The sequence below is a fragment of the Chinchilla lanigera genome, unplaced genomic scaffold (genome assembly GCF_000276665.1).
Source record: "Chinchilla lanigera isolate Chin_1 unplaced genomic scaffold, ChiLan1.0 scaffold00002, whole genome shotgun sequence".
NCBI lineage: Eukaryota > Metazoa > Chordata > Mammalia > Rodentia > Chinchillidae > Chinchilla > Chinchilla lanigera.
The window spans coordinates 10,152,600-10,179,974 of NW_004955403.1; the positions used below are offsets into that span (position 1 = coordinate 10,152,600).

Genomic DNA, 27,375 nt, shown 5'->3' on the forward strand with positions numbered 1-27,375 from the left:
GTTATCAAGGATAATTAATATAAGCTGGGCGTGGTGGTGCACACCTGGAATCCTAGCACTCAGGAGGATCATTGCAAGTTCAAGACCAGCCTGGGCTACAAAGTGAGCTCAAGGCCAGCCTGAACTGCATAGCGAGACCCTGTCTCAAAAAGACCAAAAAAAAAAAAGAATAATTAATATAAAGTTTGTAGTTTTAGTTCTAGCAGCTTTGTAAGACTTCTTTTAGAATATTCACATATGTGGCAGCTTAGAAAGGTGACCTTGAAAATTATCTTTTGATAACTGCTGCAGCTATGTGAGAAAACATAGTGAGGGGGAACTGAATATCCTCTCAAAGGAAACATGTTGTTTCAGAAATTAAATTAGCTTTATAAGTTCATCTCAAGAACTGAAAATCAAGTCATATTCAGTGTTTGTTATCATTTCTTTTTCTTCATTTATAACTGCAAGATCATAATTGATCAAACTCTAGTTATTACTGTGATTTTCCTATTTGCTTTTACATTTTTGGCACAAAAATGCTATAGCTTCCCACTATAAAAAGGCAAGGGGAAAACAGCATTTTATAGATCTCTGCTTTTCTTCTAAATATGTGTCAATGTTTTCCTGGCACATAAAAAGACATTTCAAGCGGTTAAAAGTGCAGCATTATGAATACACAGTACAGAATATATTTTTTAATTGGAGAAAATAACACTTAATTTGCTTGATTCTTCATTTTTAAATTGATTGTAATGAATATAAACTGCACATATTAGCATTGTTAAAGACTGATTCTAAATCTAAAGCACTATTTTTTACAGTCGCTATGTAAAAGGGATCTTTTAGAAGTAGTTCCTATGTTTTGAATACATGAAATAGGTTACAGAAAATGCAGTTGAACTCTCCAAGTCTTTCTACCCACATTCCCTTGGTATCTACAACCAATAAAACTGGGAAATGCTTATGTTTATTGCTATTAAAAATGCTCTGAAGAATTTTATAATTTGGAATTCTAACTCAGCCTGATTGATTCAGCAATGCATCACATCAATTACAGAGATGTAACTTTTCCCTAATTTCAGTGATGCCACAGAGTGTAATTAAATATGTATTCTTTTCTGATTTCTCCCGTTTTGATATGGTAATAAATAGCATTTTTTCTAAGACTTGAATTTTCTTCAATTAAATCATAAACCAATATTACCATTTCATTAAAGGGAAATTTATCATATATTCATATTCATATATGCCATATATTCACCAAAAATCCATTAAGAAGCACTAGTAAAATGACTTAGTCATGTTAAAACCTTCCTTTACCACGACTCACTAGGCAACGTAACACTGTAACTTTCTCTGTTCATTAGCTTCTTACTTGTAAAACTCCCTAGTACCGTTTTAAAAGGTTTGCACGGACTGTCGTGTTTAATTTTAAAACAGGGACCATCTTTAAATTAGCATTTTGCTCAAGAATGTAGTTGTTAAACACTCAAGATATTAGAAAGTGTACCTACATCACTGGTTTTCTTTAATGGGCCCAGCACTCTCCCGCACAACTATATCAATGCACAAGGCTGACAGTATGAAGTTCCCTATCTCACCCACAGTAGAGGATACCCTTTCCCTCTTCAAATAGAGAGGGCGCTTCAGGAGCCCTGGCTGATGTCACTGCTTCTGATGTAAACAGAAAGGACAAAATATCTGAGACGTATTCCAAGTGATTTTTCTCTATTTTTCAGCTAATAGAGAAAACGCTAAATTATTCTCAAGGATGATAACTAGTGCCAATTTCAGAGTTGATAGAATAGTGTGTGACAAATATATTAATAATAATGATATTGACATAACAGACTCAAATGTTACAATTTGTACATATATGTACACTATGCACAAATGTGTCTACGTATTGTGCATATACACATATATATGCATACATACATTATGTATACATTACCCTTGCTTTTCTGTCCTTGAGAAAAGGATATAATTTCGATATTAGTTGAAGGAGAAATTTGGACCTACATAGTTTGACAGAAATGGTGGCTCTAGTCATTATAACAGGATAAAGCAACCGTATGTGTCTAAAATTATGTAATATGAATGGAACTGTTGTTGAGCTGCTCCTCGTGGGGTGCACTGGACCAGACCGTGTCTCTAGCTTCTGATTTCCCTACTATAATTACTACAGAATTGGCTTAGCTACATTTCAAAATCAAGTAGCAAACTCATAGATTTCAACCAACTATTAAATTTAGAATCCTTAAGTTCTAACATCTTACAATTGTTTATGATATTGTATATATCCGACTGTTTTTAATTGACACAAAGTATATTACTGATTTGTCTTTGTTCTTTGCTTTTGAAGCAATGTAACAGTCTGTAGGTTATGAATCTTTTCTTTCCTTTTTTTTCAATAAGGGCATGTAGGGGTTTGTTGATTTTATTTAATCTTTCAAAGAACTAACTCTTTGACTCATAAATTCTTTGTATTGTTTTCTCAGTCTCAAATGCAGTAACTTCTGCTCTGATCTCTATAATTTCCTTCCTCGTGCAAGCTTTGGGCTTGACTTGTTCTTCCTTTTCTAGGAGCTTGAGGTTCAGCACTAGGTTATTTTGAGCTTACTCCATTTTCCTGATGTGGGAATTCACAGCTACAAACTTCCCTCATAGGACTGCTTTCATCGCGTCCTGTAGTTCCAGTATATTGTATCAGCATTATCATTTAATTGTAGAAACGAATTTCTTCCTTAATTTCACTTGTGACCCACTGGTTGTTCAGGAGGTTGTTATTTAGTATTCATGTGTCCCTGTAGTTTTTGTGGTTTCTTTTGTCATTGAGTTCTAATTTTATTGCACTACGGTCTTATAATATGCATGAAATTAAGAATGAAAAGGGTGAAATGGCAATAGATCCTGCAGGAATCCAGAAGATCATCAATACCTCCCTGGAGAACTTGTACTCAAATAAGATGGAAAACACAAAAGAAATGGACAGATCCCTACATATATAAAATTACCAAAGCTGAATCGAGAAGATACAAAACTTCTAAATAATCCAATATCAGTCAATGAAATTAACAATGTAATTAAAAACCTACCAACAAAGAAAAGCCCATGTTGATTTTACAAGAAATTTAGAGATCTAATCCCACTACTCCTCAAACTCCTTAATGAAATTGAAAGGGAAACAATGTTCTCAAAGTCATTCCTGGAAGCAAGTATTACTCTGATACCAAAACCAGGGAAGGACCCAGCCAAAAAAGACAATTATAGGCCAATCTCTTCAATGAAATTACATGCAAAAATCCTCAATAGGATACTGGCAAGCAGAAAGCAGAAAATCATCAAGAAGAGTATACTCCATGACCAAGCAGGATTCATCCCAGGGATGTAGGGATGGTTCAATGCACACAAATCAATAAATGCAATACGACATATCAACAGAGCCAAGGGCAAAAGCCTCATCATCATCTCAATAAATGCAGGAAAATCATTTGATGAAGTTTAATATCAATTTGTGATAAAAACCCTACAGAAAACTGGAATAGATGTTCTTTATCTCAATCTGATAAAAGCCATCTATTGACAAACCAACAGCCAACATCATACCAAATAGTAAAAAACTGAAAGCTCTACTCTAAAATCAGAGGAAGACAAGGATATCAACTATTACCACTCCTAGTCAATTATAGTTCTGGAAACATTAGCCAGAGCAATTAGGCAAGAAATAAAGAAAAGGAATAAAAATAGGAAAGGAAGAAGTTAAATTATTATTATTTGCAGATGGCATGATACTTTACATAGAAGACCCCAAATATTCCACCAAACAACTTCTAGATTGTATAACCAAATTCAGTAACATAGCAGGACACAAAGCCAATGCTCAAAAGTCAGCAGCTTTCTTGTATACAAATAACAAACTCACTGACAGAGAATTAGGAAAACCACACATCTCACAATAGCATAAAAAAGTGCAATACTTAGCAATCAATCTAATGAAGAAGAATTTCATTAAAAACTATAGTACTTTCAAAAAGTACTACTTTACATTGAAAACTATAGTACTTTGCAAAAGGAGATCAAAGAAGGTATCAGAAAATGGAACAATATCCCTTGCTCTTGGGTAGGAAGAACCAATATAGTGAAAATGGCCATAATTCCTAAATTGTTAAACAGATTCAATACAATCCCAATCAAAATGCCAACCAATAGCATACCTCACAGAATTAGATTAAACAATCCTAGAATTCATTTGAGACCAAAAGAGACCTAGAATAGCAAAAGCAATTTTGCGCAAGAAAGGCAAGCCAGAGGGAGTTGCAACCCCTGAACTGAAATTACACTACAAAGCTACAGTGATTTAAAAAAAAAAAAAAAGACAAAAAACAAAAAACAGCATGGTACTGGCAAAAAAGGAACTTGAGGATAAATGGAACAGATAAATGCAGAACATCTCCAAACCCACTCAGCCACCTCATCTTCAATAAAGGGGCCAAACACTTCAGTGGAAGAAAGACAGCCTCTTTAATAAATGGTGATGCAAACACTGGCTTTCTGCATGCTTTAGTAGAGCATTACTTTCCACTAAAACTAGACCCTATGTCCCAACATGCAGTAAAGTAAAATAAAATGAATCAAAGATCTAAATATTAAAACAGAAATAGTAAATCTGATGCATGACAGAATAGTTAAAACTCTTGAAGATATAGGTGTAGGCAAAAACTTTATGAGCACAACCCCAACCACATGGGCAATATTACAAAGAATCAACAGCTGAGATCTCATCTTACTAAAAAGCTTTTGCACAGCAAAAAGCATAGCAAAAGAAATCACCAAAAGAATGAGGAGACAACACACAGAGTTGAAAAATATGTTTGCCAGGTGTTCCTCAGAAAAAGGACTAACATCTGTAATATACAGGAACTCAAAAAACTCAGAAGCCCAAAATTGAAATACCCAATCCAGAAACAGCCATCTGAAATAAATAGACCCTCTCAGATGAAGAAGTAGAATTGGTAAGTAAATACATGAAAAAATGGTCAGCACCACTGGTGATTTGAGAGATGGAAATTAAAACAATACTGAGATCCCAGCACCCCCCAGAAAGTATGGCTATCATCAAGAAAACAACCAATAAGAAATGCTAATGGGGCTGTTGGGAAAAGGAATACTTCTCCACTGTTGGTGGAAGTATAGGCTGGTGGTACCACTGGAAATCAGTGTGGAGATTTCCCAAAACATTAAAACTAGAGGTTGCATTTGATTCAAGTATTCCCCTTCTTGTTATCTTCCTGATAGAATTAAAAGCATCATACCACAGCAGTATATGCACACCCATATTTACAGTCCCAATGCCACTAAGCTGATGAATGGATGAAAAATATTTTTAATAGGATGAAGTACTACTCTTATCTAGGTAAATGGATGAACCCTGAGACCATACTCTTAGGTGAAATAAATGAGACACAGATGTTCAAATACTGCATGGTTTCTCTGGTATGAGAAACTGAAAGTGTAAATGAGGACCAAAACGTATAATAGATACTGTGAAATAGGAAGAAAATGTTGAAATGGGAAGAGGAACTAGGGAGGGCGATGGGGAAAGGAAAGAAGGGAAAAGAAAAGAAATAAAAACTGGAAACAAAGTTTTATAAATAAGAAGGGGAAGAGGGTTGTAAGCAGGGGAGGAGAATGGGAAAAAAAATGAAGATATATCATGTACAGTACAAGTTTCCTATGTGAATGTGATCATTATATATATAAATAAAATGTACCAATAAAATTAATTAATTAAAAAAGGGTTTGTAGGTTATGGAAGTAATGAAGGTTGAGAAGACCTGACTGGAAACCACAGAGCCCTCTGAAACTGCCAACCTCCTCTCCTACGGAACCTCCCTAGGGACAAAAAACATTTACTCCACGTAGGCGACTCTGCCGTCTCCAGAAAGCACTGACATGTACTGTCATCTCCCTCTTTAGACCAGCCTCTGACATCTGTATTTATCCTACTGATCATCATCTATGTAGGTTTTGTTCAAAATTCCTTGTGTCATGTGATCATTTTCTCTCCATGGAGAAATTTAAGTTTTGAGATCAAGGTCCATGCTCCGATTTGTTTTGGATTCGCTGTTTTAGAATTTATGACACACTAAAGAGATAGTCAAGGAATGCTGACTCTTTGTTAGTACTGCATAGTGCAAAACAATGTGATAATCTCTTTGGAAATGTGATAATCTCTTTGGAAATTATGTATATATATATGTATTCATTTATATATATATGCATTTTTATATATGCCGTTTCAGTGGGTTCTGTGGTTTTTTGTCAGGCTTTCTCAACCTCACTACTTTTATAACCTACAAACTCTGTTTTTAATTAATTAATTTTATTGGTACATTTTAAATATATATAATGATCATTGACACACACACATACGTGTGTGTGCTGCTGGGGACTGAACCCAAGGCTTTCAGTATCTAGTATTCTACCACTGAACTACATCTTAATCCAATCCTTACTTATCATAAATCTAGCTCTTTTATATAGATATAGACATATAATTATTACATCAGCCCTTCTGGGGTGGTTAATACATTTTAGAATGAACCAGTTGATGAATGTTTCACATGAAACATTTGCTCCAATTTTTCATGGAGAAAATGACTATATTTCACCAACAGATTAATAAAGTAATCAGATTTAAAGTTTGACGGTATTTGATCTTAACAGAAAAAAAGGGTTTGGCATTCTCAACAAATTGGGAGAGACATGAAAATACTACAGGCTCCTGTAATAGTGGTGGATTTAAAATTTCTTCTGTTTTCACGTTGCAATTAAAGCCGCAGCAGGAAACTAATAAGGAAGTGACCTATGGATCTTGTCACCTTTATTTTCAAAATGTCCCCAGACTCTCACGATTTTTCTGCTCCAGTTCCTCCAATCACTTTTCTTGCCTGGCCTCAATACTTCTACTTTCCACTCCTCACAGCCAGTTTCTGTTGAAAACTTGTCTCTGATCTTGTCACTCTTTTAAAATGCTCCCAATCCACTGCTTCTCTTTTCAGCTGCCTGAAAGGCCCTGTAAGACCTCAAAAACCCTCCCCCGCGATGCCTTGCTCTACTCCGCGTGCGCTGCTTGGCCAGCTTTCCCCTCTGCTTCCCGGCAGGCTGCATCGCCTGTAGGCCTGCTAGACCTTCGTGGGCAGCAGGGACCCAGCCTGCTCTGGCACTCACTTCTCCCTTCCTCACGTCTCCTTTAGACATGTGTTCTCTGACATCTTCCCTGTCCACTGTAAAATAGTTCCTTGTTTCCCACTCCTCCCCATTCCAATATTCTGCTAACCTGCTGTATTTTTCCCCCACAGCAATTATTACACAAAATATTGCATTAATATGACATCACATATGCCAATATACACACTATACAACATACTATACAAATAGCATTAATTCTGTATTAATAGATAAAATGTAACCATTATTTCCTTACTTGTATCGCTCAAGAACTATTTTGTTTATTGAGTATGTGCCTCAGGAAATGATTTTATTTTGGTGTATAGTCATTACCCATCTCCTGGATCAGGACCTTGTGCAAAGTAGCAGCTCAATTTCAATGAATAAATATTTGTATGAATGAATGAGAGAAACTTCACTTACTTTTTGCTATATTTTTCTGTCACTCTGGCCAAGTTTATATGCATGTTACAGAAATTATTATAGGACAGTATATTCATAAGGATATGTGGTTAAACTTATGTATAAATCACCTGCTATTAAACTGATTAACTTTTTATAAGCAGCTCCATTCCCCCTTATTATTTGATGATTTAAATTAGTTAAATTAGTGAAATCTTTGGTACTATTTAAGTTGGGATACAATGTAAAGTTAGTAGATTCCTAATTCTTTTGACTGGAACCACAAATCTCACGCAACAATTTAATGTATAACGTAAGTGTTTTGAAAACTTAGCTTTTTCTCTTTTATTCTATTTTTTGGTTTTCTTTTGTTTTATCTCCAGTACCGGCAATCGAACTCACAGCCTTGTGCTTGCCAGGCAGGCGTTGTGCTGCTGAGCTAAATCCCCAGCCCTCTATTTTTATATTTAAATAATGTCCCCCCAAAACACACTACATTGATATTTTTAAAAATTTGTACATTTTTTGTTTTCTTGAACTTGTTTGACAAATTAATTGTAAATTATTATACTATAATACCAATATTATGATTCTACAAAAAAAGACCGCAATCTTTTAAAGTTGTTCCTAATTTTGTATACCTAAAATATAGACAAGTAACTTTACAGTTAATTATTGTTAACATTTAATAATGCATTAACGTTTGTAGCCTTAATTTTTTTTTCATTTTTTGGTGGTTCTGGGGATTGAACCCGGCAACGATAGTACTAATTTTTAAAACGTGCCTTCAGAGAATGGATAAAGAAGAAAGGCATTTGCTAATTCTCTATTTAACCAACCATGATAACTACATTGATTTTATAACCCAATTTTTTGCCATCAGTTTTGACCTACAGTTTAAAAACCTTATTACAGAGTACACGCTTGATAAAAAAGATTCTCAATGAACTGGCATTGACGCCATCAAGGAACATTTAAAAACAAACAAGTGAACAAAAACCACAAACTAATGGCCCTGCACTGTAGATCTGCCTAAACTCCTGTTTGATGAGTTCACAGCCTGTTTCTTCTGCCACCCAAAGCCTTCTCAATCTGCATTTTTAGTCCTGTCCATCACTAGTATTTGCGATTGTAGGTTTTACGCAGCAATTTAGCTGTTATGTTACTCAATCAATTAAAAAGGTAAGTTATTTTGTAGATATATTTGTCATATTTAATTTAATCCATTGAGTTCATGCAAAGATTATTCTGGATAATATGGGTGAGCCTGATCTAAACAATTAAAAATGGGCTATGAACAGAACTTAGACTGATCAGTTTCCCTAAGGAAGAAGAAACTCCACCTGTGGACTGCAGGGCCAGCTCCTGCCAACTGTGCCCAGCTGGGCCTTCCTGATGGCAGATTTTCCCACAGTCATCTTGTCTTCCCAAATCAACGAGATACTTGGCAATCAATCAACTCATGTGCATGTGCGTGTGTGCGTGTATGCATGCGTGTGTGTGTGTGTATGTATGTTCATCACACTAGTTCTATTTCTTGAGTGGATCTTGGGCTGAGAAAGCACTTTATTATCCTTAGTAATTCAAGGTCTGGCTAAGTTCTTGCCATGTTGTTTTGGGCATTATGCTTTACTGCGTCTGTGCCTGTTAGCTCTGCCCCCATACCTCTTGGTGCAAAACGGTCACCAGACCCTTTGTTTCAGGCCTGGGAGACCCTGTTACACCTCCACATTCATAAGAGGATGACTCAGAAGTCTATGAATTTCTACATCTTTAACTGCAGAATGGCGCAGAACATGCTGTGCCTTTAATATTAATTTTATGATATTTCTTATGCTAATAAGCTGCAAAAAACTTTAAGCAGTATACCATGAAGCACTGAAATGTTGTCAGCCTTCAGCAGACCTCCAGCAACACCACCTTCGACAAAGCAGCCACTTAATGAATGAATGCACAGGTGTTACTGGTACAGACTTAAAAAAAAAAAAAAGCAAAGCTTTGAGGTCAAACAGATCTCAAATTTTTAGTTTAACTCTGTCTTTACTAAATTTGTAAGAATAGATAAATCATGTACTCTTTCAGCTTTACCCATTTCTTATAGGGAAGTGGCTATGACATTTTTATCTGTTGTACTAAGTTACGGAAAACACTGAAGCAATGTAAAACGTACACCACTATAGTATTTGCTATATATTTGGACTCAGTGAAATGTAACTAATTTTTTGTTATGTTAGAAATAATATTCTGCATAAATTCGTCAAGTATATGTATTGAACACCTACTATCAGACAAGTACTTTGGTAAATTATCAAAAGATAAATTAATGATTGCTATGATTTACTGAGCAGTTAGTTTATTTTAGATATTGTTCTAAAACTTTATCTTTGTTAAGTCTATAGCAACTCCAGTGAGAAATTACTATCATTATCCCTAATTGTGGATGAATAGTCATACATAAAGAATGTTAAGTAATTTTCCCAAAGACATACAACAAAAAGTATTAGGGCCCGGGATACAAGCCAAGATGGCCTAGTTTTATAGTTCATATTTTGTTGTTGTTGTGCTAAACTACTTCCTATGGACATGGATTTGGAATTCAACATTCTCTATGAATACAGAAAATCTTCAAAATAACTCTGCTAAAAGGTTAAACTACAAAGTGCCACAAAGAAAAGGATTTTAAAAATGTTCTTAAAAATTGCTTCCTATTTGTACACATGATATATATTATTACACACAAGACCGTATTAAAATGGACAAAACTAAGCAGTCCTTCCGGATTTTTCTGACCCATAGAGAAAGATGCTTCTGAACTCTCTAACTAGTGTAATGTATTTCACAATTATGTACCTTGACTTAGCACAAACCACTTGTCCACACAGGAAAACAGGTCTCCATTGTCACGTTAACCTTCAGAATTAACAATTAAGTTCATTCTAATTACAATGTAATCTTTTGCTCCTTTATAAACCAAACTTTCAAAATGAGATACTGAAATCACACAAAATAAATGATCTTTGGTGTTTTCATTTGAAGTATATAATTCCATTATGACTATCAAATCATGTAATTTAAAATAACAGTAGCTTTCTAGAGTAAATTTTTTCTCTAAAAAATTTTGTTTGTTAGTAGCTAAAATGCAAAATATCTGTGGAAAAGAAAGATAAGAGGAACTTGGTATAATTCACTGAACTTTTTATGGTAAATCATACCACTCAATCTTCATGTTAACTTTACAGGAAAAGCCATAAATGTTGCAATGATTTCAAAAATATTCGCTTTACAGAGAAAATATTTTAAAGCATTTTCCTTGCTACCAAATCAGTAAGAAAAAAATACAGTTGCTGTGCGCTACAGATTTCACTGTTAGCACAAGCTCTGGAAGAATTTCTTCCACACAGCCTTTTTTAATGTTTCTTCCTGCTGTTTCAGTCATAGATCTGCACTGTAGACATTCCTTATTAAACACCAGTGACTTTCTGCTCAATAAATATTTTACAATTTTTCCTGAAACAGTTCCTACATCTAATCTTATTATAACCTAATGTATAGTTTACTGATCCATAAACCTGTAAGTTGTCTTGTAAAAATAGTGCAACTCTGTGCTTCCCGTGTGGTCTCGACAGTTCTGCTGCTTAAATTTGACCAGTCTCATAATCCCCATCCCAACTCTTTCAAATTTCCCCATTATCTCTTTCAAATTTTTGACTCAGATTTTTCTAAAATCTATTTGAGGTTTGGTGTTGCCTAACCACAAAAATCACACCTCTCTTCAATGTCCAGTTTGTAAATTGTAATCATTCGTCTATTTCCAACACTAATACATCAAAATTTTAAAGACATGAGTGAAACGTTTGTGCCCCTTGCTTAGCATGCACTACTTGGAACAAATAACAAAAGTGAACTTTTTTTATATTTCCAAAAGCTTAAATTTCTGTTTTCTTGGGTGATGGTTACATTTGTTAAAATTGTAGTTCATTTTCACATTAATTTTTAGTTTTAAACTGTAATGCAGCATTAACATGTTTTTAAAGGATGTTAATGTGTTAGCTGTTTAATTTTCCACAGGAAATGATACCACAAATAATCTGAACAACAGCCAAAATTATCTGAAAAAGTAATGCATGTAATGTACAACTTAAACAGAAATTTAAAATGAAAACAATTTTTAAAGGAGTAATCTATTTGGAGAGAAAATTTCTTATATTCTATACTATTAAATTATTTAATTTCCACAGAGTTTTTCAGCATTCACTTACCAAAAAAGGTCAATGCTTAAACAATCTAAGAATAACTTTAGTTAGTAATAATACTACAGCACAATAAAACTAATATCATAAGAACTCTTTTTACCTTTGCATTATAGGGAATGTAATGTTTTGATAAAGCTTCAGGTGTGTGCATCCATGTTTTGTCTGTAAGGAAGAATACACAACATTAAATCACAGGTGAGTACGGTGTTATTGTCACGCATTAGCATTTGTACGGAGTCTGGGTGGGCTGGGGCATTTCAAGTTCCAACATTCTTCTGCTACATTAAGGCAGAGCAACACTTACAGTCAGATAGAAGAACAATGTAGCTGGAGACTGATTATAGGAATCTTTCCTTGATATAAAAGTCCCTCAACTTTTATATAAATTGTTTTAAATAATACAATTATACTGAGATTTTAAAGAATAGATAAAAATACCAACATCAGTGGACTCTGAATAATATCTACTATGCAATTAAAGATAATTATCTTCTTTCTTTCACTTTATGCCCTCATTAATTACAGGTTCTTTCTCTTAGTTCATATAACAAAAAAGTATTTTTTTCTCACTGGTTATTCTTAGCATCAAGGAAAAAAATTACATTAAGCTAACTTTGTATTTCTACGAAACTGAAAAAAAACTCAGTCTACTATGTTCAGTAAGAAATCAATATGTACACAAAATAAAAATAAAAGGAAATCAATATAACTTTAGGATAATCTTTATTCTAAATTTAGAGAAATATTGACTGAAAGTCTACTATGAGTTTTTATTTTTTATTTTTTATTTTTTTTTGTTTTTGTTTTTTTTTTTGGTTTTTCTCCGGTACCGGGAACCGAACTCACGACCTTGCGCTTGCCAGGCAGGCGCTTTGCCGCTGAGCTAAATCCCCAGCCCCCTATGAGTTTTTAATATATACAATTTTAAATGAATTATTAGACAATGTTTCTTAGATAAATATAATAAAATAGAAATAAATGCACCTCAAATGTATAGATCTTGAAACTAACTTAACTGTATATGATTTGCATTTTGTTTCCATATTTTAATTATTTATATTTTCATTCAATTTTTGAACTTCATTCCTATATTGACAATGATATTTTATGTATGAATTTTTGATTTTTGATTAATTATTATTGAGATGGGTTTTTACTTCTTGATAAGATTTGATTTCTGTAGGGTGTGGCTGAGGTGGAGACTGATCACACATGCAGGGTTAGAACAAAGGCAGCCCAGAGAATATGGAGTCGGACAAACAAGTTGTTAGGCAGGTCCTTCCTCTCCCAGTAGGAGATGGGTTTCACCTGTCTTCAACCTCTGGCTGATGGTGTAAATAAACTCATTGCAGTGCTTGGGCAGTTCCTTTCTCCCATCAGGAGAAGGGGCTCCACCTGACCTCAGCTTTGTGCATTTCTGACTCTTGTCTTCATTTCTTCATCCTTCATCGTGCCCCCCTGGGAATTTCAAGAGCTGCACTGGACACTGCAGATTTCTATGGTTTTTCATCTTGCTTATAACAGTTATGAGTGCTAGTTATAGTGATATGATTAGTTTAAGAATAATTTGTATAGAGTTGGAATAGTCCTGTATATATCTATATCTATATCTGTATCATCTATATCTATATATGAAGTAAAACACAATATTGTACACCAAACTATAAAAACACTAAATATTTTCCTTTAGTAAATGTAAAAAGAGAAACAATTTCCCTTTTATTCAATTCTCATATCTTCTTTCCTAAATATGCACCATCTCTAAGGAAGATGTAAAGTCTGACTAAAGTCTGAATATGATGTGTCATACCAGTTCTGAGGCAGATAATTACTTTCCTCTGTAAGCCACTATTATTGGAAAACTGGTGATATTGCTTCTGCTATAGTTTCATATTGCAGTGACCTAGAAAGAGGATAGGTGTATCTAGCTGTTTCTGGTGACAGATCAAAATAAGTGCAATATTAAATTACCATCGGGTAAGCTGCAGTTGCAACAATAACACAAACAGGCAATCACAGAACATTAAATACAAATGTTCTAGGGCTGTGCATTAAATAACATCTATTATAGGTAGTATCCTTATAAGCCTGAAGAATTTCCAGAATAAATGCTTAGTGTCATCTGAATTTATACTGTGATAAAAGAAAAAAGCCACAGAGTAAAAGTTCTGGTCACATACATGCACTTAGAACTAGAGAAGCAAATAGAGATGCTGTACCTCAGTCACTAATTGTGCTCACAGAAGCAATTAGGTAAACAGAACTGGCATAGAAATAAGAGTACAGGCATTCTAGATTCCCTTTCCTTAAAATTAAAGTCACTACCTCAATACTGAACACTCACATGACAGGAAATGCCAATATTTCAACATGTTTTATAAATGTCAAGCCACAGTGACCACTGATCAATAAATTGAGGTTTCTGAAATATATTTAATTAAGAGCTCATCAGACAGAAGCAGTAACTTCATTATTACCTAAACTTAGCATAATAAAAGCACCTGTTTTGAATACGCTGTTCTATGAACTGCGGGATGATTCTCATAAAAAAGAAAATAATTCTTAAAATAGTGAATTTAAGTCTTATGCATTAAGATTATAGTTGCCCATGAATATGCCAAGTGATAAGTTAAAGAATATGGAATGTAACTCATAGAATTATTTAATTATACTTTTTCAGATGATACTTTAATGCTTTTTACTAAATTATTTATTTTAAAATAATAAATAGATGTAGGATTTTCAAAGTTCAGAGAGAACGCTCACATAATCTGTAAAACAAATCCAATCATTCTAACTAAATCTATGATTATGTTAGACTAACCATTAAAGAGCTCTTCAAAATAGCTCAAAACAATGCAAATTCTATTTATTCAGTATTTTCCATAATTACTGAGCAATTGCAATACCATTAAAACATTTGCAAAGAAATAATTAGAATCTGGCTTATTCAATCAAAGGATACCATAATACTAATTTACAGATTTTAATTTACAAAAAAAAATTTGTTTACATTTACATTTAAGTTTAAGATGATAATCTCTCTTCCTCAGGCTTCTGAGGCATTTAATAGGACTGCATGTAATGATCAAGTAAACTTGAGCTCTATAATATAAAATATAAAGTTTTACTGATAGAAAACCATTGTAGTTTGTTCATAATACTAAATAATATATATATACTAGCTACAGAAGAAAATAGCACTTGAATTATATATTCTTTTATAGATCTAGATTGCTAGAATCTATGAATGCTTTCATAAAATTCAAGTTACTATCTGAAATTAAAATTCAATTAAATAGTGCTATTGGTGAAAACCCAGAACAGAGGCTCTAAGAATTCTTACTTTAACCAGTGCGAGTCAGAACTAATAGGCATTTGCAGAACTTCGCATATCAAGTCTAGTGGGACTTGAAGCAAAATATTGACCAATAAATTCTTGATAAAGACATTTTATGGCTAGACTGCAAAAATAAGGTGAAGGAAATTAAAAAAGAATGAGATAATGACTAACGGTTCTACTTCCTGGTTCACCAAATCATTGCAAGTTTCCCCCAAAGTTGTCCTTTCACTGTACACAAAAAGCACAGACACGGAACCATTGGTCACCTGTGCAATCATCCAGTCCTGGAAATTTGTCACCCTCCTTCAAACAAATGCTAAGTAAAATGTCGTTTAAATTTTAAAGGCTTTGGAAAGGGAATCGTAAGAATCACACATATACACACACATACGTCAGTGGTCTTCAGAAATTATTTTTTTAAAAGTAAGATAATGCGATTCAAGGGATAAGTTGTGATGTAAGGTACTATTACTTTACTGAAAATATATCAGGATGGTTTCTAGACATTTTTACTTGCCAAAGGATAAAACAAATTGTTTTGTTTTTGATATATTTTAAAGCAGAAACAAGCCACAGACTCGAAACAATTTCATTTTGTTTCCCTTTACTGAGAAAAATAAAGAAAATAATGTACTTCTAACTTCACAGGCTTGAAAAGCATCACCAAAGTCACATTATCTAAATCCCTACTGAATACATCAATTTTCGGTTCCACATACAACTCTCTGGACCCCTCTGACTCCAGTCATGGAAAGTTATTAATGCAAGTAATTCCATTTTACTTTTACACAACTCTGTCGTAATGTTTTCTCCTACATTAAATCAATGACCGTATAATTTGCACTTATTTGTCCTTTATTAGACTAAACCCCAGGGCTAAATGGAGCCTCTTCAAACACTGAAAAGCAGCTCTCACTACATGCCTACCATCCTCGGTTGTGCTTCCTGCTGCCTTGAAAGTTTCCCAGCTTTTCTCATCTGGGAAAGCTATAATGCATCCGTCTTAACCCTTTAAACCTTTTAAAGAGATAATGCACTATGCCGGGCTGCGCAGGAGAGAACTGAACACTCTGGTTCCCGTCCTGGACTGTTCACTGCTCACATATCAAAAGGATGAACTACAGCTTTTGGTCATCACACTTGACTTCATTACTAGGCCACTGCTTACCCACATACCACTGAAGGTACATCTTCCAAAGAACAACACAATCAATAATTACATGATATATTAAAAAATAACCAGACTTTCTTGACCTTTGTTGAGCAGTTTACAATATCATAGTAAATCTATAGCATGAAATAAGACCTAACTGGGGCTGGGGATACAGCTCAGTGGCACAGCGCCTGCCTGGCAAATGCAAGGTCCTGAGTTTGATTCCTAGTACCAAAATAAATAAATAAATAATAAAAAATAAAAACCAGATCTAACTGTATGGCTAACAGATCGATAACCTACGCGTTCAATCGTCTATGAATCGGATTCGCATTGCCTAAGTATGCTTTCCCAATTCACTGACAGCATGTTAAGTAGGAGAGAGCCCTCTGTCCTCCACTGAAGAACTTCTAGAATGAAAAGAGTGCATTATTTTATCTTCAGTTAACTAGACAACACTATGAAATATTTATTTCCTATGAACACACCAAAAAATACTATGTCAACTGCAATGTTTTCCTGCGTTTGTAAAACAGCATTTAAACTGCCTGTTGATTGTCATCCTTTACCAGAGATTATAATGCATTGAATCTAGCTTTCTTCTAAATTTTTACCTGGATATTAATAATGAATTTGTTTTGGAATCACTGCTATGACTCTACTTATCACCAATTCTTTTATATTCTTCAATAATATGTGAAATGTGTGTGTGCTCACATGTACACAGGTACACACACACACACATACACACATGAATTTATATACTCAACCTTATATTACCCCGGGAAATTTAGTAATACATAGCGACATAAACCACAGTTAGGCCTAGGTTTCGGATCATTTTACTCTTTGAAATTTCTTAACATAGCATAAAATTGCAGGGGAACATATTGTCACAGGCATATTGTGAGCTAATTAGCAATAGCTGTATATTTTAATTGATCTAATTTAACTTTATTCCTGAGTGCTGTGGTTTGAAAATAGAAAAGGGTGATTTCTTAACACCTCTGCTTTATTTTCATGATAATATCGACTTGATTCCCAGGTTCTCTAAAATGAGCACACTTACCTTTCTTCCTGCTAAAAGCACGGTTCATGATGACAGTCTGCCAAGTCTATGCTCAGTTCTGTCACCCTTTATACCCTACAGAAATAACAAAGTATTAGAACACAAATGAAGGACCGTTGCACAAGCTCTTGTGTTAATACATTTTAAAGAGAAAGCCTTTTTAAATATTTACAAGCTATATTCTAAAATATCCCAACAACACTGGGTAAGAATAAACATAGGACTGACACTGTGTATCAACTAAAACTCCTCCAAACTTTTTTACTTTTACCTCTTTCCTATTATGCATCCATAATTAATTATATTTATCTGAAAAGCTGAGAAGAAAGAAGGTCAGTACTTTCCTCGGAGCTTACTGGGAAGAAATGTGGTTGCATTTGGGGTTCTCATGAGCACCAGTGGTAGATAAAGTGAAGCTATTTGATCATGCCTTTAGGAACAAAATCACTTTTATAAATCCACTCACATATATAAACATTTATTTTTATTTAACTGAGGCCCATATAGGTTTCACGACTACTACAAAATCACAGAGGCAGGTGACAGACACACTAGTAATAGTGGTCAGAAACAGAATAGGGTATTTCCCACTTACAGGTGCTTTCCATAAGTGCTGAGTGTAGGAAGTATGAGCTACTGTCCCTGTGTCAGATATAGCACGCAGTTCCAAGCTTGTATTCCTTTTTCATAGCAATTACTTGCCCCGGAAAGAGGTTTTGTAACTAACTACTCATTTTCTGCTTTAGTCCGCTGTGAATGCTGCTCACCAAAACTAGGAGCTTGGTTTACGGACTGTACTTTCTATATAGTGGTTGTTCATTGGAGACATTTTCAATTCTATTTGTAAAATACTTTCATGTAAAAAACAAATGACTCCTACAGCATTCCCTCAGAAACTCTGAGATGATTCATATTAGGAAGTTGAGATGAAACGTTTATGGATGCTGCCTTGAAGTCTCTATTTGGGGTCCATGAACGTGTCAGTGTCAGTGATCAAACTGGCAGAAGCTGCTTGTTTGCTTCTCTGGCAAATAAACATTCTCAGACTGACAGCAAACCGCCTCGCGCCTCCACCTTCTCTCCCATCAGGACGAGTGTCACAGGCACTATCTATGGTAAGCCAAAGACCTTTTAAATGTAAAAATACTAAATTAAAAAAGTCTCATATTATGAATTGTGTTTTCTCACTTTTCAGGATGATTTCAACCATATTAAATAAAAATGTATTTAATAATCTGATCTACTTCTATGACGTTACAAGAACCTGTTTTAACAGGAATCAAAGGAAATCCATACGCCTAGTGTAAGAGCACAGTTCTGGGGGCTTCCATTTGCAGACGATCAGAGAGGGGCTGAATTTAGGGTGCAGCCTTCCCCGCACCCTGCCTACTGCTGTCTGTGAGCTTCAGGTGGACGAGAGGATGGAGACTGAGAGCCACACATGGACCTGGGGACACCCTCCCCATCCCACTGAGGGACACAGATTTACCATCACCTCTGCTAGAGACTGAGGTCAAGGTGCAGAGTCCGTGATTTCTCCGTGTCGCTCAAACCCGGAAGCCAAGTCTTCATTACTCAACCTGTAACCCCCGTGCACTGCTGCCTGTAACCACTCCTCCCCGCTCCCCTGCTGGGAACATTTCTCAGTGTCATCTGGCATTCAGGGTCTGTCATTATCATAATGTCCTCCACTTTTTTCAAGGTTCCTCTGCACTGCTGGTGTTGATGAAACCCAGCTGTGATCTGAGGAGAGGTTACTGTCTTCCCCCTACATACTCCACTGGACCAAGAAAGGATGTGGCTCTCCATTATTGTAACGGTTTTCTCTTTCAAACCCTGATGCAGGGCTGGGAATATAGCTCAGCGGCACAAGTGCCTGCCTGGCAAGCGCAAGGTCCTCAGTTCGATTCCCGGTACCAAAACGAAACAAAACAAAAAATCAAACCCTGATGTCTTGGAAGATTATGCCACCAGGCATGCGCGCGCACACACACACACACGCACACGCATATTATCTTTGCTACTTTTCTCTCGTTGCTGAAACAAAATACTTGATACCCAAAATTAAGGAAGGAAAGGTTTATTTAGCTCAGTTTGTGGAGGCTTCAGTCCATACTCAGCTGGCTCCAAGGCAGGGTGGGCACCTGGCAGACAGCAACCTTTCATGGTGGTGGAAGACAGCAAAAGCAACAAGAGCACAAGGGGAGGAGTCTAGCAGCCAAGCCACCTCTTTCCCTCTCTTACACTGTATGCAAACTACCTGCCCCAGGGTGGGTGTAGCATTCACACCCATGAATCAATCAGAAACTCTAGAAGCCTGTCCCATGACTGCATGAGGTTTTGCGAGGAAAGCCAGACACAAACCACAAAACACACACACACACACACACACACACACACACACACATGACTATAATACAATAGGGAGCATACTATGCTCTGAACACCGTAGAAGTTACTTTTCACTCATAACCTAACAGACATAGTTATTTATTGATATATTTTGGAAGAAAAAGGGAAAACAACAACAACAAAAAATGAAAGAGAAAAATGTTGTAAGTTGCAATTTCTATAAGAAATTAAATAACTAAATACTAGGAAGTTTATTAACCAGCAGATCAAATTTAATATACGTTTCCACTACTCGAATTCCGCACCTGTGAGGCATTTTCAACAACAGACGGTGAAATAGGAAAAAGGAGTTTAACTCTTATAATTTGAACATTCATGCAATTAAATAATAATGTGGCTTTTAAATTAAAAACAATACAATTTAAATTACTCAGGGACATATAAAGAGAAAAAAACAGCAAAATTGTATAACATTTGTAGGTCCCAAAAGGGAGGTTATAAAATGACATAACATCATTATGACTGTAAAATACAAAAAGGACTTTCACTGCTCACAAAATGCAAACATACAAATGTCAATTAATATCAAATAAGCCACTTAGCTAAAATAACCTACGATTTCACTCTCAGACATCATCCATTGATGGCACTCTATACTTGCTTGTAAAACACCTTACTACCCAATTAGAAAACAAGCATACACTGCTCCATTGCGTGTTACACAGTGCCTAATGCTAGCCTGGGTTTCAATATACTGTGTATTTATATGATGCATGATAATACACACTTAAATGTAACCTACTCCTATTGTTGAGATAATAAAGTATAGTCATAAATTTAATATGTTTAATTATAAGTTCTATATGCAAGTGAACTATTTCACTTCGCAGTGTAATATAAGTCTTTTCTTTTGCATAAATTTTCCATAAGTACTTTCAGTGACTGTAATCACATGGATGCATTATTTCTTTATAAATAAACACTTCTAAATTTTAGCTAAACATATAAATAATTGTTTATGTAACATTTTATTTTTTATTAATTTTTCCCCAAAATGTAGCATGGTGCAGTATATTTTACTAGATCTAAATTATCACTACTTTAGGTTTTCTATTTTAAACTTAAAACAAGTTGTAATAGCACATGATTATCTCTTATATATAAGAATACACAGTTCAATTTACACTCTCTAAGATGTAATATTGAATAATGAATATGTATTCTGTACTTATTATATTTATTTTTTTTAAACATAAAACTTTGGGACATAATGATATATGATATGATATGAGAACTTAGACTAATTTCCTCAATGGTATTTTTTTTAAGAAGAACCACTGTCTTTCAATATATACTTCAAACTTACTCTGAAATTCATATGGATACCTTTCCATATTACATATTGCTATCATCTTATTTAGACACGTCTGCTTCTGGCCAAGATGAAATAACAAAGGCTAGATTTATCTTATCACCAAAAACACCTTAAAAGCAAGAAAAATGAATCAAACAATGACTTCATTTGCAACAAAAGACATTACTCCATGGGAGATGAGAAACAAACGAAGTAAGCCCTATGATTTCCCAGCACACTGTCTGGAGAATTTCCCACACTACAGCCCGGGGAAGTAGAACTCAGTCAGATTCCAACCATCTCTCGGAGGTGATGAGACATCTTTGAAAATGCAGCAGAATCAAAATATGTAGTGTTTATACCAGCTGCGCCAGGGAGAAGAAGGCTACTTACTGAGAAATAATGAGAGATACCTGCAGAAGATCTTTGACACCTGAGTACTAATGAACTACCGGATGCCTGGACAGAGGCCAACAATGTGAAAGGAGGTTCCATAATGCACAGGACAACAATTAGATTACTATGAAATACCCACTTTACTAATGGGGAAAGATTAAAGGTGGAATAAATGGTGCTTTGGTATTACCTAACAAATCTTTAAAATAATTGGGTCCAAGCCAGGTCCAGTGTGATCAAGTTGGGTCACACTGTTTCCAAGCAACTACACTGCATCTCAAAACTATCCTCAATAATATTAAAATGTATGAAAAAATAATCAGAAGCTGGAACCCACAATGTCCAGCATCCATCTCCAATTAAAAAAATATCTAGCATACAAAAAGTAGAAAAATATAGCCTATGGGGAGGAGAAAAATCAATCAAATCTTACTCAGAACTGACAAAGATAGTAAAAATAATAAACAAGGACATTTAAATATATTTATATGTTCAAGAAGCTAGACAATAGATTAAAATATATGTGTGTGTATCAAATTAACCTAAATCAAATTTATAGAAATGAAAGTCAAAATGTGTGAGATACAGAAATACAGTACATGTGGAATTAATGGCAGATATGACATTAGAGGAAAAAAAAAAAAACAAGTAAAATTAAAGGTACACGTGTAAAAACTAGCCCAAGTTTCACAGGAAGAGAAAAGGGACTAATGTGAAAAAAGAGGAAGGGGGAGGGAAGGAAACATAGATTCCTGAACTACGAGGCAACTTCAGTAGTCCAATAGTCCCTGGAAGGGAAGAGAGAAAAGAATAAAGCAGAGATCTATTGAAATATAGGCTGAGAATTTTCCAAACTTGATGAAAATTATAGACCCAGGGAGAGAGACAGAGAGGTAGAGAGAGAGATTAAGTACAGATCTCAAAATTAGGATGGTAAAAACAGTGCAAATTAGAAGACAGAAAAGAACATCTTGAAAACTCTAAAGAAGCCAAAGTTAAATCACAAAGAAACATATAATCCAATTAGAGACAAAAAAGAGTCACAGCGATTATTAAGGCTGATTTTAAGTTTCTCCATAAAACACCATTACACAATTTTTGCTTTTAAGAGTCCAGAGGCAAGATCCTATACTAAATGTTTGCAGAATATTGAAAATGCCATTAAGCAACCATATAAATTCATTTAATGTCTACAGTGTCTGGTTATGTTCAAACCCATAAATGGAATACTTAAATGTGACTGAGAATAATTTATAATTCATTATTTATAATTTACCAAATTCTTACCATCATGTATTTAAAGTAAACTGTGAGTCTTAAACACTAGACAAAATTTAGGAGAAAAAAAAATTTATATATGACAAAGACCATTAGATAAATTATTTTAAACTCAAATACTACTTAAAAATCTATGATTACATTGAGAAAACATTGTGAAGTCATTTGATATAAATTTAACCATTTACAGGTTTAATATTTTTACAAGGTTGGAGTTATCAAGTATTTCTTCAAAAAATTCATGATATTCATTTCTGAAAACTGACAAAAATAATACACCAATATTTACAAACTAGTTTAGAAGTTTTGACTGGCCTTTTAATGAATGGCAGTTTTCTGGTCCACGACCTGCTACTTAAACTCTGACTGAAGTAAATTAAATCATCTTGTTCTAGATATGGCATGAATATTAAAATCTGTGAAATAGTCTGGATTTCACTTTTATCCTTATGAGCTCATTTGGGATCAGACTTTCCTGGAGCTCTTTCAAGGTGCTAGAAAGAAAAGAAAACCTGACATTTGATTAAAATGTCATTCACATAACCATAAGTCATAAGTCATTTCAGCTCATGTTCACAAAGAATCAGTGATGCTACTGAAGTAATAAGCTCTAATCATTAGGTTTAGCTCTGCATAGGAAGGTAAACTGAGATGTTGAAAAATATTCTTTCTTTTGTGAATGGACGGAAGACACGTTTTGCTCTCAAATGTTTTACATGCTTTACTAAAAATATAATTATTATACATTTCAAATTTAGATACTGAAATGACCCCTCAAATTTTTTGCATGATCCAAAGTCGAAGCTAACTATTGCAATACCATTGCTCTTGGGGGTTAATAAAGCTTGCAAATTCCTGCTAGAATTTAGTTTGCTTTTGACATTTGCCTTGATTGAATTAGTGTCTGTTGCAGTTTCTCTGCTTGAGTCTCCCAGTTGGAGGACAACTTATGATATTCTGTATTGATTTTATGACTGTAAATTGCAACCTTTGCATTTATACCTCAATAGTGAATGTAGCCAAGAAAAAAAAAACCAGTTCACAAACAGAAATTTCACTTTACCGGGAGAGGAATCCACATAGCATGCAGCAAAGAGGACACATATTTATGTCTTACTAAGAAATAGCAGCATTAGTGTTTTCTGAGATTTCCCAGTTTATCCTTATTTTCCTTTATACAATATTGACCTATATAATATTCACAAAAATTCTACGTTCTTTCCACAGATACATTTTGACATTGTTTTATAGGACAAGAGCTCTACCAGATATAATACAATAAAAATAAATATGATACTGTCCTTGCTTTCAACAAACTTAGCATTCTCAGATGTACGTAAGAACGGGCTGGGGCTTCGTGGTGGATGTGTCAGTCCTAGACAAGAGGGTACACAGTTACCCATGACAGCAGGAAGCATGGAATGACAGTTCAAGGACTGTTTCGTTTAGAGAAAATTGTGAGTGGTGAGTCCTTGGGTGGTCAAAGGTGAAAGGCATGAGGAACAAAGAATGTTTTCAAAATACTTTGTAGCTCATATGGATGAAATACACAGAGCTCTCAGCCACACTGCCACCTGCTTTCAGCGAGCCATCAACTGGTCCTCTCTGAGGCTCTCATCTGCCTTCTCCACAGGGCCCCTGACTAGGGCAGGGATGGCCCAACAAAAGCACCGTGAGTACCTGATGATATGGCCAGCTCCTCAGAATGGTTTCAAACACAATTTCCAGAACGAAAAAGGAAAGCCATGCACTGACTCCAATGCGAAGCGTGAGGTCAGAATGAAGTCTTTACTGAACCCAAAAGAAAAATGGGAACACGTCATTGGTCTCTTCTGACATTTAAAAGTGTGCAACTTCAGCCACTTTATTGTGACAGCAGCCGTTTCTCCGGGATGAGTACATTCCAAAGACACCCCTCAGAGGTAAACCTTCTTACTGTCAACATGAATCTGGGTGCACACTCTGGCGATGCTGGGAGAGCACAAAATTCCACACAGCAGGCAGGTAAAGCGGAGGTACTTCTTGTTCCCTTTCATGAGCCTGGAGGTGGCGCCACCAGGGCGCACCTACAGAAATGAGAATGGTCCTAGAACTCCGCTGCCCACAAGAGTGAAAGGTCCAGGGAAGGAAGTGTGTTGGAACTCAGGTTTCCCATGGACTCTTCTCAAGAGTATCCTAGTGTCTGTCCACAAGTATCTGGTGGTTTCTGGCAATCAGTCTAATGAACAGATGTGGAGATTATTTTTATTACAACTCCTACCAAAGGCAAACCAGCTATTTTCTGCATAGATTTTCATCATGATCTTATGTCCTTAATGAAAGTCACCTACTGTTCTCTCAAATCAAACAATCATGTGATAAATAATTGTTCTAAGAAACATATTCATATAGACTAATAAAACTATTTCATATGTTGTAAAACTCCACATGGTGAAGCAAATATTATTTGCAACATAATGTATTTGGATCTTTTACATGTGAGTCTAAAAAGTAACCTAGGTTTAATTTCATTTGGGGCCATGAACTTTTAAGTTCTTTGTAGATATCATAATCAACAATTTAACTTTTCTGGCATAGCTATTTTATAGTAACAGTATACTTTCTTCCTTTTATTTTGGTTGTACATATCAGCACTGTGTCATTTTAGAGCTGATGGTTTGGTCACTGTATCAAACTTTACCATAATGCGTATTCTAACTGTGAGCTAGAACTTGTGAGGTTCAATTATAGAGGTAATATTATCTTTGGCAAAACTGCCTGAATTCTTTTGCCAGACTGCAATATGCAGCTCAACTATGTAATTAGTGCTATTAGAGTTTTAAGGCTAGACTGTGAAATGTGCATTTTATGACTTAGTTGATCTTTACACACAAAGCACCAATATAAACATTTTTATTTTGGTTTCAAAAGCTCTTCCTTTTATAAGCTATTTTACTTGAAAATTTTCATTTAAATCTTTTGCCTTAATATAGGTTGCTTATAGGTTGGTATTTTTCACAGTAAGCCCAGTTTTTTAGTAGTTGTATTAAAAGACTCAATAATTGTACATGTGTCCAGACTTACAATCTTAAGCATTTGATAGAGCTTTTTCTTAAGAGAGTTTTAAGAGAAAGATAAAGGGGAACATCCCCTCATCCAGCATTAAAAGCAACCCTTAGAAGAAAACTCACCTTTTCACTGGATGACCAATTAGCCTGTCTGGACCTAAACCCAGATTTGTTTTATATTTGACAATCCATTTGAGTATATTTGAAAAGTTTCTGGCAACAGATCTCAACCTACTTTACTGAATTAATTTGCAAAATTTCCTTTCAAAATACTCAAAGGAAGCTAAGGCTCTTATTCCCTTACACTAATGAGGGCTTTCATTCCAATGTCCTCACAGTTCCCTCAGATTACAAAAGGAGGCCCTAGGAAAATGAATGAATCTGATGAAAACCTAAGAGTTGAAATTTTTAAAAGCCAATGTAAATGCACTAAAATGAATGGACTAAAGAGGAATGGTTAAGTTTATACCTAAATTACTAATTTCAAAGATTAAATGGAAAAACTGTCTCATCTGACTATAAAAAAAGAGGAAGGAGACATCAAGAGACATAGAAGATTGAGATAAAATGACAAATAAAGAATTACTGAAATATAGGTACTAGGAATAATATGTAAGAGAATAAAATAAAAACAGATAAAGATGTAGTTGAAAAGCATGCAAAAAGAATCTTCCTAAAGCTAAAAAAGGATGACTGGGTAAAGAAAATGTGGTACCACTCTGCTGCAAAGAGGGAAAAACTTGAGTCATTTCTGGGTCAATGGCTGCACCTTGAGACCACAATATTGAGTAACTCAGATGCAGGAGGCTTAGATGGCTTCTCTTATATCAAAACTTAATGTATAAATAAAGTACAAAATAAAAGACAGTAACAGAAAAGAGAGAGAGAGAGTGGAAGAAGTACTGTAATCCAGTGTGGACAATGTATCTAAAAGTATACCTGGACTTAGTACAATGTCTTTCATGTTTTATATGTTCTTTGGTCTATTAGTCTGATCTTCAACCTGTACAGATGAAAATTAACTTTACAAGAGCTTCTAACGTAACTAAATAAATCTGCTGCTGGGTGGAAGAAGGGGGAAAGAATTCAAATGTGCTATGTACATTTACTAATTCCCTACAGTGAATGTAATCATTGTATACTGTAAACATGCACAAATAAAAGGAAAAAATTTTTCAAAGATTACAAAATATCTGAAATTGGAACTTCTAGAAATAAATATATTATAATAAAATATAAGATTAGTAAGGGCAAAGAGACAATACACATTCAGGCATTAAGAGAAGATTGCTTAAATAACAACCAAAAAAAAAACCTGAAGAAACACCATGATAACACAGTACAATTAGAAAACAGTTAAGAAATATTTTCAGTATACTCTGAAAGAAAAAAAAAACTGAATTGTAACTATTTTTTGGAGTGGCTGTCATATAAAGTGAAGGAGTGATTAGTACATCAGAAGACAAACAATTCTTCAGAATTTTTGCAAATCACAACCCTCCTCTGAGGAACT

The 27,375-nt window shown here is 34.8% G+C and overlaps 1 protein-coding gene across 2 annotated transcripts in view; it reads right to left on the reverse strand.

The window, feature by feature from the left end:
* The window catches only part of Gulp1 (GULP, engulfment adaptor PTB domain containing 1), a 248,388-nt gene that overhangs the window by 72,819 nt on the left and 148,194 nt on the right, over nt 1-27,375 (reverse strand). For both annotated transcript variants that reach the window (XM_005373325.2, XM_005373327.2), the window contains exons 3-4: nt 17,436-17,510; nt 11,971-12,032 (exon numbers count right to left, since the gene is read on the reverse strand). In XM_005373325.2, coding sequence (XP_005373382.1) covers nt 11,971-12,032; nt 17,436-17,463 — 90 coding nt within the window. In that variant the 5' untranslated portion in view covers nt 17,464-17,510. The remainder of the gene's footprint in view (nt 1-11,970; nt 12,033-17,435; nt 17,511-27,375) is intronic.